The sequence below is a fragment of the Archocentrus centrarchus genome, chromosome 6 (genome assembly GCF_007364275.1).
Source record: "Archocentrus centrarchus isolate MPI-CPG fArcCen1 chromosome 6, fArcCen1, whole genome shotgun sequence".
Lineage (NCBI taxonomy): Eukaryota > Metazoa > Chordata > Actinopteri > Cichliformes > Cichlidae > Archocentrus > Archocentrus centrarchus.
In genome coordinates, this window is record NC_044351.1 from 22446084 (window position 1) to 22465545 (window position 19462).

General features: G+C 38.9%; 1 protein-coding gene across 1 annotated transcript in view; it reads left to right on the forward strand.

Annotated features, from left to right (window-relative positions):
* Positions 1-19112, forward strand: part of pclob (piccolo presynaptic cytomatrix protein b) — a 58151-nt gene extending 39039 nt beyond the window's left edge. The window contains exons 19-37 of the mRNA XM_030731080.1: positions 1242-1268; positions 2537-2625; positions 2981-3056; positions 3169-3294; positions 4528-4636; positions 4860-4927; positions 5028-5260; positions 6144-6191; positions 6308-6438; positions 7376-7402; positions 7862-7955; positions 8750-8821; positions 9092-9386; positions 9656-9850; positions 11819-11960; positions 12104-12162; positions 14639-14776; positions 14914-15059; positions 15760-19112. Of these exons, the coding sequence (XP_030586940.1) occupies positions 1242-1268; positions 2537-2625; positions 2981-3056; positions 3169-3294; positions 4528-4636; positions 4860-4927; positions 5028-5260; positions 6144-6191; positions 6308-6438; positions 7376-7402; positions 7862-7955; positions 8750-8821; positions 9092-9386; positions 9656-9850; positions 11819-11960; positions 12104-12162; positions 14639-14776; positions 14914-15059; positions 15760-15903 (2219 nt within the window). The 3' untranslated portion in view covers positions 15904-19112. The remainder of the gene's footprint in view (positions 1-1241; positions 1269-2536; positions 2626-2980; positions 3057-3168; positions 3295-4527; positions 4637-4859; positions 4928-5027; positions 5261-6143; positions 6192-6307; positions 6439-7375; positions 7403-7861; positions 7956-8749; positions 8822-9091; positions 9387-9655; positions 9851-11818; positions 11961-12103; positions 12163-14638; positions 14777-14913; positions 15060-15759) is intronic.
* Positions 19113-19462: the final 350 nt, after the last annotated feature.

Below are 19462 nucleotides of genomic sequence, written 5' to 3' on the forward strand. Positions count from 1 at the left end.
TTTTTAAGCTGTTTTGGAGACCAGTTAACTGCAGCAAGTTTAAAGGAATATTGCTGAATCATGTTGATGTACCTGAGTGTTCTGCAGGTTCTGCAGGCTTTTTTTGTTCCATTCTGTCTAACTAAATTGCTAAGCCAATGACATACCAATTTAGAAATTCTCGTATTTGTTGGCTGGTTTACATAGATCAAAACAGCTATAATGCAGTAGCTTTCTGTAAAGCGGCCACCATGCAGTTATGTATACTTTAAAAATAGACATTTGGCATAAAATTGTCTAATTTGTTTTAACTGTGTTAAACTTTGTTTCTGTAATCTTTCATTTTCTACTTCAATCTTGTTTTCGTCCTTGCATGTACATCTGTTTTCCATTTCCATCTTAATAAAATGAATGTTTTCTGCTTGTCGGTTGTTGTTGTGGATGTCTCATTGCAGTGTGAGATGTCTATGTCCCCTGGTGATTGACAGCAGATATTGACATGCACTATCCCCATTTCCATAAGGGTGGGATTGGTAGTGATCCATTAGCTTAGGTAAATCCAGTGCCTTTATAATTATTTATCTTTCATTTGGTAAGTATCTTATATATGAAGTAACAACAAGTAACATTAATAAGTAGAGTATGAAAGGTCAGGTTTTTTTTTTTTCAAAACAGGATCTGATGAAATTTACTGTACATTAATTGTCAGATAAGCATCATAGTCCCAAACAACAACAGTATGTTCAGCAACTTTGTTTCATGGCCAATTATGAAGTATCAATGTAAATACATTCTTGTTGAGAATGAAACATTTGTCCTGACCTTACATAAAAGTGTTCATCTGCCTTAATTGCAGCACAAAGTGAGTCCATGTTGGCTTTGAACAGAGATGATGCCAGAATCTTTCATGAAAGTATCAGACACGGTAGAGTATCTTACAGCATAGTTAAAGCTCCTGCCTCTCATTGTGGCTCAATCTTCATATGGCTTTCCCCTCTAAAAACATCTTATATGTTTTGTTTGGGTATATATATATATTTTTTTTTTTTTCAAAGTGCTTCTGCTTAAATTTGTGAACTGTCTGTCAGGCTAGTAAATGCAGTAAAGCATGCATTTCTTACTATTGCTTTCAGTGCATGTGCTGAATTTTAGCCTACTCGCAGTACAAATCTTAGTCTTAGTAATCTAGTTCCTGTAGCTTGTGAGAAAAATGAACATGTGTTGAACACATTTCTTAAAAAACATATAACTTTGTACCACAGCTGGAGGCCCAAACTGGAATATAGAAGGTGAGACGGCGTCACTATTCCATGTAGTTACTTAGAGACTGTATGCCGCCATGCCGCATATCATGGTTCTGAATGGTTCACTTCTCTGATTGAGTTTGTAAACATACCAGACTCATTCTGGAATGACTCACCTCACAGCTGTATACAATACATACCATTTAGTGAGTCTCTAGTAGATGACATGTCAGTTCCATGCTGGTATGAACCCCATCATAATGACACTCAATATCTTTTATGTGTCATATATTGCAGAGACTTCAGTTATGCATCATTCAGGAATGTTTGCACTGTGGTTTTGTAAGCATATCAGACCCATTTCCAGTATTCATGTCCATGCACTAAAAAAAAAAAAAAAAAAAATCATGTGTATTGTGCATAAGTGTTACCAAAAACATATGCAGAGTGCTTTTCACTGCACAAATATCAAAGCATTTTATGATCTTTTATAGAATCTTGAAAGCCAGTGTTGTCACTGTATACTGATTCCACATATAAAACCTAAAGCTTTCAAGAAATTTACAAGATATCTAGCAGACTATTTTCTTTCAGGTTTAGGTGCATTATACATAGAAATTTCTCATACCTGAGAAAATTCTATCCTTGTTGGGAATCTATTACATTTAATATGAAAGCAAAATTTCTAAAGTGCTTCTCATTGACCAACATTATTATAGTTTTCATTATTTTGTACTTTTTGCTTTAAAGATATTTTATGTGTTTTACAATAGTGATAAGATATAGCACAAAACAGTCAGTATCTTCCACTTATTACATGCAGAGGAAAAGGTATTGTTTTTTACTTTTGTTTTCTTGTTGTTGTTATTTTTTTACTTTATTTTTTTTTTGGGGGGGGGGGGGGGGGGGGGGTACACAGTGCTGTAAGAACAACAAAAAAAAAATAAAAATCCGTACATCAAAAGCATATCAAACTTTATCAAACTTGAAATTTATTCATACTTCATTTAGTGTTTGCAGTAGTCATCTGATCTCACAGTTGTTGTGGATAGGATGGAGCAGAGTTTCTATTTCTTTGCTTTCACCTATCCAGTCAGGACAGATCAGAGATCTTCCTGCATTTTAGAAAATCGGGGTGGATGTGTAACAAATTTTACGATGCAATCTTTAAAAGAAAAAAAAAGTTTTCAAAGCTAGATTGCTGTCAGCCCAAGTAGTCATTTCCATACTTAAGGCTGAGAGTTATCAAGCTAACAGTGATTCTATTCCCTATGCGTGTGCACAGATTTTAATGCCTTCCCCTCTTTGTCTAGCCTACCACCTGAGAAGAGAGGACACAGATTGGTTTGATAAGCCAAGAGAGGGACATCCTCAGAGTGGGAGCATGTCAGACAGGAGACAGGTGTGATTCAAGCTAATAACATTCAGCGTCACCCTTTTGTCCATGCTTAATTTCAATTTTAATATTGTCACCCTCTTAAAATAATGGCCTATTTTGTTTTTTAACAAAAGTTTTATTTTTGCCTAAATCATCATATTTTTAATGTTTGGTTCAGTTTTTTGTATTTTCTGAAAAACCTTAAAAAACACTGACTTAGGACATCATTTTAAGAGGGTGACATATGTAAACAGGATAAGCAGAAGTGAATGGATGGATGATGGATGGATGGATGGATGATGGATGGATGGACATATGTAAACCTGAAATGTTTTCTGTAATCAAACATGCTTTTTTTCTTTCATGCTGTGATTCTCAGATGAAACTCATCCCTTATGCCTTCCCTCACACTCGCGTCAAGCTTAAGAGAGACATGAAGGACCCCAGTGTGTCAGGTACACAGCTAACACAAATTGCAGACATACAGTATCATACAAGGATAAAGCTCGCAAAGCTTTTTTATTTGTGTTTTTGTAATTAGGATTTGTGTCCCTATTTTTACTTCAGGGAACGGACTTGGCATCCGTGTTGTAGGGGGTAAGGACATTCCGGGGAGTCGTGGAGAGATTGGAGCCTACATTGCCAAGGTCATCCCTGGTAGTGTGGCAGAACAAACAGGAAAAGTTGTGGAGGGTAAGAGTAAAGAGTGAATGAAGAAGAGCCACAAGACCCAAGAGGGCCTTGATCACGATGCTTTTAAACTGTTAATCATTTTAGAGCATTTCATGCCTCCGGTAAAAATCCATTCCTAAATCACTCCAGATGGAGATGTGACAGACTGCTGTAGCCTTCTGTGTTGGTGTGTCATGTCGCTTTCCTCAACACATCACGCACAAACACACCCTCCACATCAGTGGGCTGTGTTAGTCATTAGACTATATTTAGCATCCCTGTAAACATACAGATACACAAAGGCAAGCACAGACAAATGGACACACAATGAATTAACATGCAAAAAGAAAAAAAAAAAAGCCTGCTCAATTTGTTCCTTTACTTGGTGGAATTTCAAATGATTGATGCTCTCATGATTATGTTTTTAGAAAAAGGAGAGCCTGAGTACCAATTGCAGTTCCACCAGCTTGTGTATTTTTATGATAATTGGTTCTAGCTTCACTCCTTAGTAATAGATTAATACATATAATTCTGATATAGTTTAATCCCTTGTTGTCTTGTAAAAAAAGAAAAGAAAAAAAAGGCAAGACTGTAGATTGTCTGGTTTAGTTTCAAGCGTGTGCTGTATGCTACACAAATGTGATGTTTATGTTCCACAGAAAAGGACAATGGCAGCAGAACATGCCCTTGGGTGCAGTGTGAAATAAAGTGGGGGAGGATACAGATTATACTGAGAGGGAAAAATCTAAAATAAAATAATAATAATACTGGCTCATGCATAAGGCTACGCACTTATTAATCTGAGCCTTTACTGTCACAGCGGCTGGTGAGTTGCTTCGCAAGCAGAAGTCTAATCTGAAGACCAGCTTTCAGTTGTGTAAGTGAGGCCTCGTGTAGCCCTGGCCTTGGGTTGAAAATTGAGTTTGCTGTGATTTGTTTGTATATTACATCATTAATATACACATTTCAATATCACTATTTCAAAATTCTTGTGCTGTTGCTGTGGTTTACTATCATCTGCAGAACTCATTTCTTGCTGTTGTGCTGGGTGTGTAATTCTATAATGTAACAAAGCCAATGCATAATCCAAACAGAGAATAAAGTATTGAGGTGGAGTTAATTCAGTTGACGTGCTTTTGCTATTACTATTGTTCTGCGAGCATGAAATCAGCGCTCTCTGTTCTAAAACACATTTCATGTGTAGAGATGAGAGATAGTCGCTGAATCTGCGTGCTTGCTTTCATTGCATCACAGGAATGCAGGTGTTGGAGTGGAATGGAGTCCCTCTAACGGGAAAGACTTATGAGGAAGTGCAGTCTATCATGGGCCAGCCATGTGCAGAGGCGGAGCTCTGTGTGAGACTGTGAGTAACATCTGCCATCATTTATCCCTCTATCCCACTGAAACTCCCACATGTTTAGTCACAAAATGGTGACTCTGCAGCCATGAACACCTTCTCTCATCTTCCCATCCCCTTCTATTTAATCCACACCCCTTCATCTGTCAAGTATCCACTCTATTACTGATTACTCCTATGATGCACTGGTTGCTATTACATTATAAATTACATGTATGGATCCACACAGTGACCTTAACATGCTGTCTGACCCTGAGCACCCACAAGCCCTGGAGCACCATGTCCAGCTTAAGGCTGGTATGTAAAATAATTTGTTGTTATGTCTGCATACATGTATGCATCTGTGTACCTACTTCACATAAGTACAATGTGTGTCACTTCACACTTGTCTCTGTAGGTGGACAGCGTTCCCCTGGAGTGGATCCTAAGCAGTTGGCTGCAGAGTTACAGAAGGTGTCCCAGCAGCAGGCACCTGGTATGGCTGGAGTAGGAGTTGGAGGCCTGGGGGTCCTCTCCGCACTGGAGCGCTCTGCCCTCCTGCACTCTGGTACTGGATCAGCTGCTTCCAGTGGGGTGCCAAGCCCTGGCCAGCCGGCATCCCCCGCCATAAGCAAGAAGCAGCGCCACAAGGTAGTGGATTTGATTCATTAAAATGCTTTCTGATGGCTTACATCACACACATTCTTCACAACTGAACAGCTGAGCCAATGCCAGTATAAGAAAAATACTGCAGTTTGATTTGTATTGCAATGTACACCACACATATCACAAAGTGAGTAAATAACCAATTTTATAGGAACAGGAAAACTGTGTGGCACAGTGCAGGACAATGGGAATGAATATGTGCTTCAACTTGAACACTTTGTGTGCCTAGAATAAAACATGAAACAGCAGAAAAACAGTGGAAATGAGTCTTAACTAAAAAAGACATTTTGTGAAATTTAGTTACTTTAAACAGCTGAAGTGAAGACCAAGGGCAACTCGAGCTGCACTGCATTAGACAAGTGTAACATGCCTTACTCTCCTCACATCATACACCGAAACACTGCTTTTCCCATCTCTCCCTCTGTGCAGGGCAGCTGCCTGTTCCAACCATCCTAGCATCCACATGTAGGGTCAGCGGGGATAATTACCTATCAAACCCCAATTTCGGAGTCTGATGCTGTAATAAAGCAATCATTTTGAATGTGAGATGTCTGACTAAACTAATTAACATTCTCACACTACACTGGAGGACTGGAGTGAAACACATCACTCAGATAGTCAGTTTCTCCCAAGGTGCACAGATTCAATGAAAAATTTTAGCACCTCTATTCTACAAGCACAACCCTTTCATGAGTATTCTGTTAATATACGCTGCAACTTAATCCCATGGTAATGGCTCATGTCTGCTATGAACTTTTCATTGTGGGCTAGACAGGTTTATCAGTACTGTCTGTGTTTGACAAATCATTAACCAATCAATTTGAAACCGCTGCACCTCCTGACCACTATTTATTTATTTATTTATTAGCCAACAGAGGTGATGAAGATGCCTCATCCCATCACAGGAGAAATTCAGGTTAAAAATGCAGACACACACATACAAACAAACATTAAGAAAATATCACTTTTTAACCACAACAAAGTAAAGATGAAGTCTCTCACAGAGCCTCATCTACACTCTGTTTCAAACAGCTACAGATCAACTATGACAGAAATCTAGGAAACCTCATCGTCCACGTCTTGCAGGCTAGAAACCTGGCCCCAAGGGACAATGATGGCTACTCTGACCCTTTTGTGAAGGTCTACCTTTTACCTGGGAGAGGGTGAGCTTTTAGTATGTTTGAGTGTTTACTAGTGTGTGGTCTGCGTCTGTCTTTCTATTTTTGCGTCTGTATTGTTTTCTCTCCCCCTGTTTTTTTTCTGACTCTGTACTGACTGTATGCCATTGACTAACTTCTTACGTTTGTGTGAGAGAATGGTACAGGACATGATGATATGAGGCAGTCAGTTCTAAAGTAATCTGATTCAATTCGATTTAGTCTCTATGAATAAACTGAGTTGTGCTAGACTTTACAAAAAGCTGTCAGAGGAGATCCTTGGCCATATTGCTATATTATAATGTGTCAAATCAGCTGGCAATAGAGAGTCCACATGGTCAACTTCATTTTCTTACTCTTTCTACTTTTGACTAAAGTGAGTGTTTTGGTTTTGTCCTCGTTTGAGACTCCTTCTTATCAGTGTCTGCTCCACTGTCTTCCTAAGAGCTTGTGAATAGCAAGAGAAAGGATCGATAAAGCCATTATCTCCTCTGTAACAATATCTGCTCTTAGATAATGTCTCCATCAGGCCTGTTTATGCGATTATGCACTCTCTCAAGCTACATGCTGTGTAGGTTAAAAATGTAAGCTCGTTGAGAGCACCTTTCTAGTGCTGTTTTATTGGATAAATGCTTTGAAATGCATCTATTTGACATTAGCGGAAGAGTTCACAGCCGCAGTGTCTCAACAAAAGGTCAGAATAGTGAATTTTTTTATTCATCTATGAGCCTGTAATCACTCTGAGGCTTTTTGGGCTTGCGTCACATCTACTGTGTAGGCACAAAAACAGTGATATACCCTCAAGAGAATATTGATTGCCTCAGGTCTCTATCCTTTACTGCCTTTTCTTTGAGCTCTTTGAGCTTCTCTGACTGTTATTTTGTGTTTTTGCTTTTCTTGTTTGTGATATATGCCCTCCTCTTCCTCTTCTGGACTCCCTCAGCCAAGTCATGGTTGTCCAGAATGCAAGGTAGTGTGGTGCTGATCTTTGTTTTTAGTTGATGTTATGGTTTTCTTTGTGTAAATTACCCATCCAAAAGTGGTTTTCCATCCTTTTGTTGTGGCCTTTGTTGTTCGTCCAATTATCTGCTCTATTTCACAGTGTTTAAGAACACTCCTGTCATTGCATTTTCTCTCCGTGCCTCTCACTTTTAACTCTACTCAGCTTCTATCGCTGTACTTGTTTTAAAATTTTTTAAAGCATCTTAGTCAGAACAGAGAATTAAAAAAAAAAAAAAAAAACATTTCAGTTTGTTTCTGATCTTTCTGGTGTCTCCAAAAACGGATATTGATCATTTTCCAAGCATCTATTCAGTCCATTTACTGAGCATTTGCAGTTTTGTGAATGTTGCCATGGGATCAAGCAGCGAAGAGATTTTTAATCATGTATTATTAACAACCAATCATTCTGAATGTCGTGAATTATCAGTGCTGACAACAAGAGAAGGACCAAGTATGCCCAGAAGACCATGAACCCAGAATGGAATCAGACTGTCATCTACAAGAACATTCACTTGGAGCAGGTACTGTGCAGACCCTCTCTTTCTGTCTCCCACTAAAACACACATGCACACAAACATCTTCATAAAATCACTCTTGTGTAGTTACTGTATTTGCTGTGAGCCACTTTGGGCAATGTCGAAGTCTCAGCCTCTTATACGACGCTTAGAATTCTGCCCTCATGCTTTCTCCCTACGGCTGTTTTCAGTATCCCTATGCAACCTCTTATCAGCACTCCCAAGCCTCAAGTTAACAACCAGCATTCTTGCTCTTACACAGTGTCAACACAGACTCCGTAACTGCATGCCATTTTAGGGAAAAGAGTAATAAAAGAGTGTTAGGTAATCACACGCATGTGTGCTCATCTGTGACTGCTAGTGGTATAAATGGGTGCATTTGTTTGTTCTTAGGCATCTGTGTTTGCTTGTGTTGTTTGTGGCAGACACCACCAGCGTCTTATTGCAACCTTTAAAAAAACTGCAGCGCATACTTAAATAAGTGTATACATTTTTATTTCCTCCAACGTGCTTCAGAATGTTTCTATACATATACGCGTATTTGCACACATGCATTTACACGTCGTGATTTCCTTGCTGATTAAATGACCCTCCTCATTTGCATTCATGGCTCCACTCATTTAGGCACAACTAATTCAGTGTACGTACGCTTGTTTCTCTTGTCCCTCATCCACCCACATTCACACAGACAAACAAGTTCACACCTCACACATTTTGTTCCCTCACACATTCATGCACACAAAGAACGGCTCATCATAATCTGTGACCCTCTCTTTACTTCTTCCTTCTTTCTTTCAAAGTTAAAGAAAAAAACGCTGGAGGTGACAGTGTGGGACTATGACAGATCCTCCTCCAATGACTTCCTTGGAGAAGTAAGTAACTTTTGAGTTTGAATCCGCTATCTGAAAATATGAAATTAGTTTAAGCTTTACCTCACTGAAAATGCTTTCTGCTGTTTTATTTCATGTATTTATATGTTTATTTATTTATTTGTTTATTGCAGGACCAGCTTTTCTTAACAACTCTATTAACTTTATCTCTCAGGTCACACAAACACCAAATTTAAACTTGGCTTCTGTATAGATTACAGTCTTATTTATTTTGTACTACCTCTCTTTTATTTTCTTCCCATTGTCATTCAGGTACTGATTGACTTGTCAAATACCTCCCAGCTGGACAACATTCCTCGCTGGCTGCCTTTGAAAGAGCAGAGTGAAAGCATTGAACACAGCAGAGCCCACCATGCTGCCCAAGGTCCGTCGGGGTCTGGGTCAGGTCAGGGACATGGCCAAGGCCAGGGCCACATGTCAGGTTCTGGACAGGGACATGGAATGGGTCACAGTCTAGCACCAGGACAGGGAGATGGGAGTCATGATTCACTTAAAAACTCTGTGATCAAGAGCAGAAGTCATGGAATCTTCCCCGATCCAGCTAAAGGTAAAGAATTGCCTCACACATTTGTTTTTAACTTATTCTTAATATCCATTATTTCTAAATATAAATTTATTCCATATAAATAGTTATTTGAACCATAAGATTACTGTTAATGTTCTTGGCAGGTATTCATAACCATAACTTGAACACTGAAAATACTTGCCACGTGCTTATCAACTTGTGCTACATGGAACAATCAGGACAGCTAGGAAATATTAAATGCACCTAAGAAAGGTTGGTTTCTTGAATCCATCCATTTAATCTTCCTCTAGACATGCAAATGATGCCTTTGGAAAAGTCCCACAGTAGCCCAGGCAGCTCCAAGTCTTCCTCAGATGGCCAACTACGCTCCCATGGCCCCTCCCGAAGCCAAAGCAAGAGCAGCGTCACTCAGGCCCACCTTGAGGATGCTGGGATAGCAATTGCTGCTGCTGAAGCTGCCGTGCAACAATCCTGCCTGCAACCAAGTAAATCCTTCCCCTACCCCTGAAAATCCACCTGTGACTTGCACCCTTTCCCCATGCATGCAAGCTTTGTAGAGATTGTTTGATGAAGACCTAAATTGCTCTGCATTCATCTCCTCAACAATTTACCTTTGCCTTCTGCTCATCTCATCTTGCTTTTCTGTCAGGGCAAAGTGACAGTGATCCGTCCTATTAATGTAACTGTTAAACAAGATGCAAGGCAGATGAAGAATGAAGAAAAAAGAAAAAAATAAAATAAATAAATAAATACACAAATAGAAATAAACTTCCTGCAAAATGTTATTTAATGCTGTCTGCAACTCTAACATTAAATATTTATGGCACATTCGGTGTACTAAATTGCTAAATATTGTATATGACATTTTTCATTTCAATATTTTTGTTTCCTATTTGGGCATCTTAAATAGTTATTAAAACAGGAGAAGAGTTTAACATATTATAACAAGCATAATGAATAGATTAATTTAACTATCATTATTAGCTAAATTAGAAATCCAGACCCCTCTGTTTCTACATGGAGTGTGCATGTGCCAATCCCACGCATATGGTTTCTAAAGAACCCCGGTGTGGAGATCTCCAACCCCAATATAGAAACCAAGCTAGGATGGCAATCCCTTACATGTTGTATGTCTTACCGTGCTGACTTAAACAGCATCTATTATTTATGTATAATCCTCAATGTCGTGTCCTCGAAATGAGCTCTAATGTTCTCCTTCTTTTCAAAGGATAGTAAACCTGTTGTTGGGGCTTTTTAAGCATGCAGTTGTAGATCCCCTGGCTATCATTTCCTGACCAATGAATATTCTGTGGAACTGCAGTATTGCTGTGTATGTGCATGTGTGTGTCATATGAATTAACCCTTAGTAAAGCACACACAGATGCACACACGGGTATGGCACACAGTCTTCCCACCCTACCCAGTCCTTCCCCATTCCTCCCACCTAAAACAAAGGGGACACAAATGACCCAGTCAAACCTGGAAACACAGAAACACCAAGAGGTTTCAAAAGTCAACAGGAGGTTCACGCTGCACTCACCGGCCAATGAGTGTAAAGCGGTCAGCTAACCATGAGAGGAGCAGAAATGTCAAGGGAAGGTGAGGCAACATAGGAAAAATGTGCTCTATAAATATAGAACTAGATCTTATCAATCCTTTTACAACTTAAAACTAAAAATAAACAAATAAATAAAAATAAGCCTACCAAATAGACAAATGTGTAAATATTGATATTTCTGTTTTAATTATTTTTTGTATGTAGATCTATGAATGTCCGGAAATGTACATTTTTTTAAATTTTATGTATTTATATTGTGTTGCTTTTCTTGTCAATATGATTCTGTTTTCATTAGGAACAGAATGGCTAATTATTGCATTTCAGTAACAGATTGTGTTTCAAACACATTATGGTCATAAACTTTTTCAAAAATATACAGTAAGTTACGAAATGTGTTTCAACCATAATCTTCACGTATTTGTTCATGCACTTTCTTACTGCATAAGTGTAAGAGCAGCCAAACAGAACCAAGAACAAATATTTAACTGAATGAACAAAGTGCCATGTTACCCTACGGTAAATTAATCTTATTTTGTGAATTAAATTTAGTGACCTTCATTTAGTTCTAGTGTAGGGATTTGCTTTATATTACACAGATTTCACACAGTACTGTTACATAAATGCAAGGAGATGCTGACATTTATAGTGATGCCCTGTTATGTGATGCTTAGTCAAAGTCGTCAAAGTTATGTGCGATGGCGAGTGCTTCTGTCAATGAGTGTTAGCTGAGTGTGTGATTTGTTTCAGCACACATCTTAGGCATCCATGCATGTGTGGCAAAAACTGTGTCATTGAATATTCTCTGTTTATTATTTTATCCAAATAATTTATTGCAAAGAAAAGAAAATGCAGCGATTCATTTCCTGGGTATCACACTCAGTGTTGCCACCCACAGGACCAGGACACCGGCTGAGTGATGTCTCAGGGTCAGTGGTACTGTCTGCCCCAAGTCTGGTTGGAGATGCTTATGGAGGTCTGGATAGTGAAGATGGGGCAGGCACTGGAGTGGACAGTGCCATTTTTCAAGTGCCACGCATGTAAGACTATTTGTGGCTCCTTATAAGCATGTTATGCATTAACAGTGGTTGAGTAATACACAGTATTTAGTTGTTATTGTAAATGATATAATCATTTTACTGAATAAAAGTATGCTTATATATTAATTTATGTATTTTCACAGCGGCAAGACAATTCCTAACGGCACAGACAAAAACCAACTTGAGACTGCAGAAAATGAAGGCAAGCTCTAGAAATGTCACTGTTTTCAAATGTTTGCGTTCTTGGTTGTGGGGCTCCCCCTGTTGGATGCTTTGTATAATGACACTTTCTGAAATATCTTTCTGTAACCAAGCCACTTAATTAACTACCTCTAAATGGTGTTGCTAATGACATTATTAGGTTGTGAGTTCAAACTGTCAGCTAAGTGCTTATTGTCAATGAACAATATTAACCCAGAATAATGACTTGATACATGGCTTGGGAGAGAAGGGGATGTCATGCTATCCTATCCGCTGTTATATCTACATTTCATGTAGCTCAGGTGTCATGATGCCTCCCTTCCATCTCTAGTTTCAACTTGTAACAAAGAGCACAAGGTCATTTTAGGGTATAGCCTGGCAGCTGTTGCACAGATGAGGGTCAAGAGGTCATTTCCATGGTGCCTGATAACTAATTTAGCAAATTTAAATCAGCTTGTCTTGCATTTGCATTGTCTCTAGACACTAGAATTGATGACACCCATGTTTGTTTAATTGTAAGCTAAGGTGTGTGTCTCTGTGTGTAAATATATATATATATATATATATATATATATATATATATATATATATATATATACCACAGGGACCACTGTTGCCTTCACCTCCCACATACTCTCTAGCTCTTCTCTCAGCCCTTGTTTTTTCTCAAGCTTCTCCTGTTCCTTCTTCCTGCTGTTGCTATCACTTGGTATTGCTACATCTATCGCTATGGCCATCTTCCTTCACTTGTCCACCAGTACTATGTCTGGTGCTTAGTCATCACCAGTTTGTCCATCTGTATCTGGAAGTTCCATAAGATCTTAGCTCAGTCATTCTCAATGACCTTTGGCAGCGTATCCCGTTTTGACCTCGGGACGTCCAGGCCATACTCTGTACAGATGTTCCTGTATACTATGCCAGCCACTTGGTTATGGCATTCCATGTATGCCCTGCCTCTTGTGTTTTGCACCCTGCTGTTATGTGCAGGATTGTCTCAGGGGCGTCTCTGCACAGCCTGTACCTGGGGCCTTGCCTTTGTGTGGTAGACCCCAGCCTCTGTCGATCTTGTGCTTAGAGCTTGTTCCTGTGCTGCCATGATTATATGCCTCTGTGCTGTCTTTCAGCCCAGCTTTGTCCATCCGTTGGTAGGATTATCTGATATCAGCCACTTCTATCTGCAACTGGTACATGCTGTGCAGGGACATGTCCTTCTTTGATGGTTTTTGTTCTTTCTCCTCTTTCTTGGGTTTCTGCTGCCTGATGTATTCACTAAGCACATGACCAGTTGTGGCCATCTTCCTGATGTACTCATGGATCTTTGTTGTTTCATCCAGGATAGTGGTTCTGCCACTCACTAGTCCTCTGCCTCCTTCCTTTCGCTTAGCGTACAGTTTCAGGCTGCTGGATTTGGGGTAAAACCCTCCATGCATGATAAGGAGCTTTCTTGTCCTGATGTCAGTGTCTTCTATCTCCTGGGGATCAGTAAATTGATCTCTCGTGTACTCCTGGCATAAAACTTAATGTCATCCATGTAGAGGAGGTGGCTGATGTTTGCTCCATTTTGTAGTCGGTATCCATCGACAGTCTTGTTAATGATCTGCAGCAGCAGGGAGAGAGCTTCTCCTTGGTAAATTCTGCACTTGATGGTGACTTGTGCCATTGGCTTGAAGTTGGCTTCCGGTGTTGTTTTCCACATTCCCATTCAGTTCCTGATGAAGGCTTGTAGGGTCCTGTTGATCTTGTACAGTTCTAGGCATTCCAGGATGCATTGAGTCATTGGCTTTCTTGTAATCAATCCAGGCAGCACACGGGTTGGTCAGTCTGGTCTTATAATAATCTTATAACTTCATTTCATTGCCCTGTACTTGTACTGTAAGTTCAATCTCTCTGTCTGTCATCTTGAGTGACTCCTCTATCTAGCAGTAGCTGGTGTTTTGCTCCTCTGGTGTTAGTGCTAATTCCTTTCTGGGCCCCGCTCATGTATTGGAGCCATGTGTCTGTTCATCTTAGCTACTATGATGTCTGACAGGAGTTTCCATGTTGTGCTGAGGTAGGTTGTTAGCCAGTAGTTGGATGGGACTGGTCCCTTCTGGGGATCCTTGGTGATCAGGACTGTCTGATCTTCGATCGTCAGCCATTCTGGGTGTGCCTGGGTGTGTGGAGTGCAGTTAGTTTCTTTAGCCAGTAGGTGTGAATCATGTCAGGGCCTGGCGTTTTCCAGGGTTCCTCTGGTTCCTCAACACTTGACACAGGCCTTGTTATTTCAAATGACATCCTAGCCAGTATGGCTTCAATTATATATCACTCATATTCTGAGGTAGGCTTGGATAGCATGGGGTCATCTAGCCTGGGGACCCTTACTAGATGCATGCCCTGACCTAGTGTTCCACAGACAGTAGTGTTGCCACAGCATTACACAAGTAACACAACAGTAAGAATCTGTTTGAAGACTTTCTCTTTCATTTTTTGTGTGTTAGCTGGCAAAACACAAGTAATGGGGGAGATCAAGGTTGCTCTGAAGAAGGAGGTGAAGACAGAAGGGGACCAACTGGTCTTGGAGATCCTTCAGTGCAGAAACATCACTTACAAGTTCAAAAGCCCAGACCACCTACCAGGTGTGGAACTAATGTACACTGGTGTACATGCATAAATTGAAGTCTGCTGCGTGTGTGTGTGTGTGTGTGTGTGTTTTAACCTCAATAGTCCTATTTTAATTAATCCATATTAATCATTTATCCAATTTTGCATCCAGATCTGTATGTGAAGTTGTATGTGGTGAATGTGGCCACCCAGAAGAGAATCATTAAGAAGAAGACGAGAATTTGTCGACATGACAGAGAACCTTCTTTCAATGAGACCTTCAGATTCCCCCTAAACCCAACTGGACACTCCATACAGGTACTGTACAACAGGAACCGAAACGACTCTCAAAGTTCTGCTACCTGTCAAATATGATAAATGAATTAAACTTAGTAAAATTATGAATGCATTAGAGTCCCACCGATATAGGATTTTTATGACTGATACAGATATTTGGTGATTTAAAAATCCAATATATTGACCGATATTGTTTTTTTCTTTCAGATACACAATACATAAATTTTCGTAACCTTTGTTATGTGTAGATTTTTGTAAGTTCATATAACAACAAGGACAAACAAAGAAATAACTGATAAGACAATGTTGTTTAAAAATAATCTTTTTTTATTGTCACAAGTTATGGATTACTCGTTTACACTCTGCCCAGCGTTGCTGGATCAGCTTGTTGTCGTGCTTGTACAGTAGCATTCCAAATATGTGTTACCAACAGGGAAGTTGTAGAGTGCCCTCTGGTACTCATAACATGGTTAGAGGGTGTTTCTCTAATCTCTTCTTTACTTTTTAAATTTTCATTTATCAGCTGTTATAAACAGCTAATATGGACTCTAAAATTGGCAGGGACTCTAAAATACATTCATTTGTAGATATACTTGTAACAACATGTTTGCACCTATGAATAATCATACTGGACAGAATGCTTTTATCCTGTGCATGAGCGACCAAAGCCTTTATAGATAACAAGTTGACCAAATGTTTTTTCTGTCCCATGTATGCCCAGCTTTTCTTGGTGTCTAATGGAGGGAAGTTCATGAAGAAAACCTTGATAGGGGAAGCCTACATCTGGCTTGACAAGGTGGACATGAGAAAGAGAGTGGTCAGCTGGCACAAGCTGTTCGTCAGCTCCACTCAGACCAACCCCTGAACACTACACCAAAAAGATGCAGGTGGAAATGCAGTGGATCAGCCAAGACTAAATACAGAGTGCATAGTTCAAAGATGTGAGCTGACAAAAAAATGGATAAGAGAAAAAGAATAAGAGCAAAGAACAAGATTCCTTTAATTTATTTCCTCAGTTTATCAGTCATAAAAGAAAGATTAATTATGTGCTACTAACATTGCAATTCTATCAGTCCAGCACTGCCAGCACATATCCATCTCTTCCCATTTCAGGTCTCTGCTGATTTTGGATCTAACATGCAAACACAAAAGCAGGCACTGATAGATACTCAGCAGCAATATGGCTTTGAGGGCAGTGACGACTTTCTTACCACAGTTCTATTTCCACAATCCACATGAGACGCTGAGATGTGATTCTGCACTACTGAACAAACATATCTAACAAAGGGAAAGATGAAAGAAAAATAGAATCGTGGACTTAATTTTATTTTCTTCATATGAGAGACGTGGTTGTGTAATGATCGTGACGTGTGTGGACGTAAGTGGTCTTGGAATATTAAATGATGAAGAAATGCATACATTTTTGTACGGTATTCTTTCAGTTTCATGTAAAAAGGACAAAAAAAACAAGATATAAAGCTAATGTAGAACAGAGTCAGACAGATGACCTTTGCTGTGGGATGAAGATTAAATGTACAGCACTTCTGATTGTAGATATCCCACATGCAGGTTACAGAGCATATCAGAGAATCACATTGTACAGTGTGATGTTTATATAATATACACAGATATCAGATGCAGAATATATCTAAGTATAATATACCGCATAAGAGTTGTTCTCTTGTCACTAGATTATATAAATAATATGATACAGATAAACCGACTTTGTTAGATTGAGGCTGTGAGTGGCGCACTGACAATCCAGTAATCTATGGTGTAGGCAGTCACAATAACAATTATGTGAATGTGGACCTATGTGAGCTCAAGGATGTTCATAATCATGTTCAGTAGCTCCTTTGGTTCTCTGATCACACTAATGCACCACTATATTGAACAGGGCTGTGACAGAATAAAAACAAGATTCAAAGTCAAGGACAACCTCTAGTTACAGATTACTGTTTTACTAATGTGATATTCTTAGGAAAGGTTAGAATTGAAATAAAAAATTTAAAAAAATGAACAGCAGCTGCTGTGTTGAATGTTAAAAGGACAACTGTGGAGGATGAGTTTAACACATCTGTCTCAAGTGTACAACATTTTGCTTTAAGATTGTTGTAGTGGCTCAGAGTTTGCTAATATTTTTTTTTTCTTTCTGTGTAGTCCATCATTGCACGTGTAATTCACACAAGTCGTGTCAAAATCCTATGTAGATCTGCAACTGTCATTACCTCACTGTGACGGCCATGCTGTCCGTGTGATCGTAAATCCCTCTGGTCTGAGTTTTCCCTCGAAATAATTTCAAAATGAAGAAAAAAAAAAATGCATTACCACTCCAATGGCAAGGTTCCTTTGTGTGTCTGGCTGTACTGTAAAACACTTAACTATTTTGTGTCAGTGACTCCCATTACAACACATTGAACCAGCCTCTTTCACTGCCTGCAACCAAAACACTCAGGCCCACTGGCGTACAGTGATGTATAGGATCAAATGACAGCATGGGGCCTAGTCTCAGTACTACGGTGTGAGTAGGTGACCCATGTATTTATCTGTAGTCATCTTATGTTTGTCAGCTTATGTACAGAATTCAAAAATGACCCTCAGAACTACTGTCAGTGTGTTTAGGCACATCACAGAGCCAATGCAACTGTTTCGAATATATCACTGGAGGCTACAAACGCACTTAGAGCAAGATGTCACTTATCACTTATTTTAATAGAAGCAAACAAAAAATAAGTGAGTATAGTAAGGTAGGAAACATGGCTAAATTTTCAATGTTGATAATTATTTTTGTTGTGCCAACCATGATTTATGCTTAAATTCTTAATAATTGTAATGATTTCTTTTTTACATTCCAGATCCATCGGTTTGTTTGAAGTAATTCTATGCAACATATATGTTTGGATGCATTTGTGTTTTTGGAATTAAAATGTTTTATCTGTGAACATATGTTCTTAAAATGTGTCTTATAAGAAAATATCTTTAATTTGTACATCAGCGGAAGAAAATAATAAATACTCAGATTTTTTACTGATTTTAATATATACTGATGTTAACAGCTGTTAACATCTACATGGATCTTGTGCACTTTATCATTGCGTTGTCTCATTTCTTCCATCGCGACATGCAGGATTACGTGTTTTGTGTTTATGCACTGAAATGAACTGAATTGTGGTGTATGTGGTGGCAGGAAATATTGTGGTGTGCATTTTGTATCGATGTGGCAAAAGAAGAACATGCAGAAATGTTGGGGTTCCTAAATAAAATGCACAATCTGAGGGGGGAAAAAAAAATCACCCTAAACTGCATCATGCTCTCAGTGTACTTAAAAGTTAGCGTACACAGTACAGTAAAAAAGACATATTATCTTGATGCTCAGTCATGACTGTTTAACCCCCCCCCCCCCCCCCGTTTCATTAGACTTCATCCAAGCTAAATACTGTTTGTTTAGATCAGCCGTTGCCTGTTATTGTGAAACCATTCATTTGTTGTTGTTCTGAGGGGTGTGAATGTGACTCAAGTTGTTTGACATGTGTACATAAAGTGTTTATTTTCTACAAAGACTGAATGTTTATATTGTCCAAAGTTTGAGCATGTGAGTGTTGGAAAAAAAAAAAAAAAATCACAAAAGACATATAATTGTACAGCAATTCGTGTCTATAGTTGTATAAGGGGAGTTGACTGTGTAATCAAAACCTGTGCTGTCAACCAATGACTATGTGTGCAACTACGTCCTGTAAACTGCTGAAACAACACAAAGGGAAAAAAGAAAAAAAAAAAACTACTCAACTTCAATAGTTGTCTGAAACTTTATGTTTTGGATGTTGCATGTTTTGTTGATGGTTTGTCAGTATATTTTGCCTAAAGATTACGTTTAAAAAGAGAGAGAATATGTATAGATTTATCTGTATGCTGAGTGTAAAGAAATATGCTTGTAAAATTGTCTTGTTTTTCACTCAGTGTAAAAACAAAGCATATACTGTTATGGTTTTGTGGTTGTACACAGGATGTGTTGAGATATGCAAATCGTGCTGTAAAAAAAATCAGCGTTTCCCCTGAGTCTAAAGAATAAATATTAAGAAGAGTTATATTGCACATCCGGAGTTGAGCTTTGTTCTGTTAACAGTTTCTTTAGTCTTACTTAAGAAAGAACTTTTTAAAGTGATAATAGGCCCTGCTCATTTAATTATTTTAAGAAAGCAACTTGCTTTCTGCAACACTTTGCTCCTTCTTTTGGAGCTGCTTAATCATTATTTGTTAATTAGACCTGCCTAAAGGCACTAATTTCTGACCCTCTGTTCTCTGTGGACCCTGCACTCTTGTTCTGGAAATAACAACCAGCATTAAGTATGCACAAGTTGACATCCTAGTGCCAAAAGCTATACAAATTGCACCATGGTTACTTTGAAATGGTTCAGCAGAGCTGA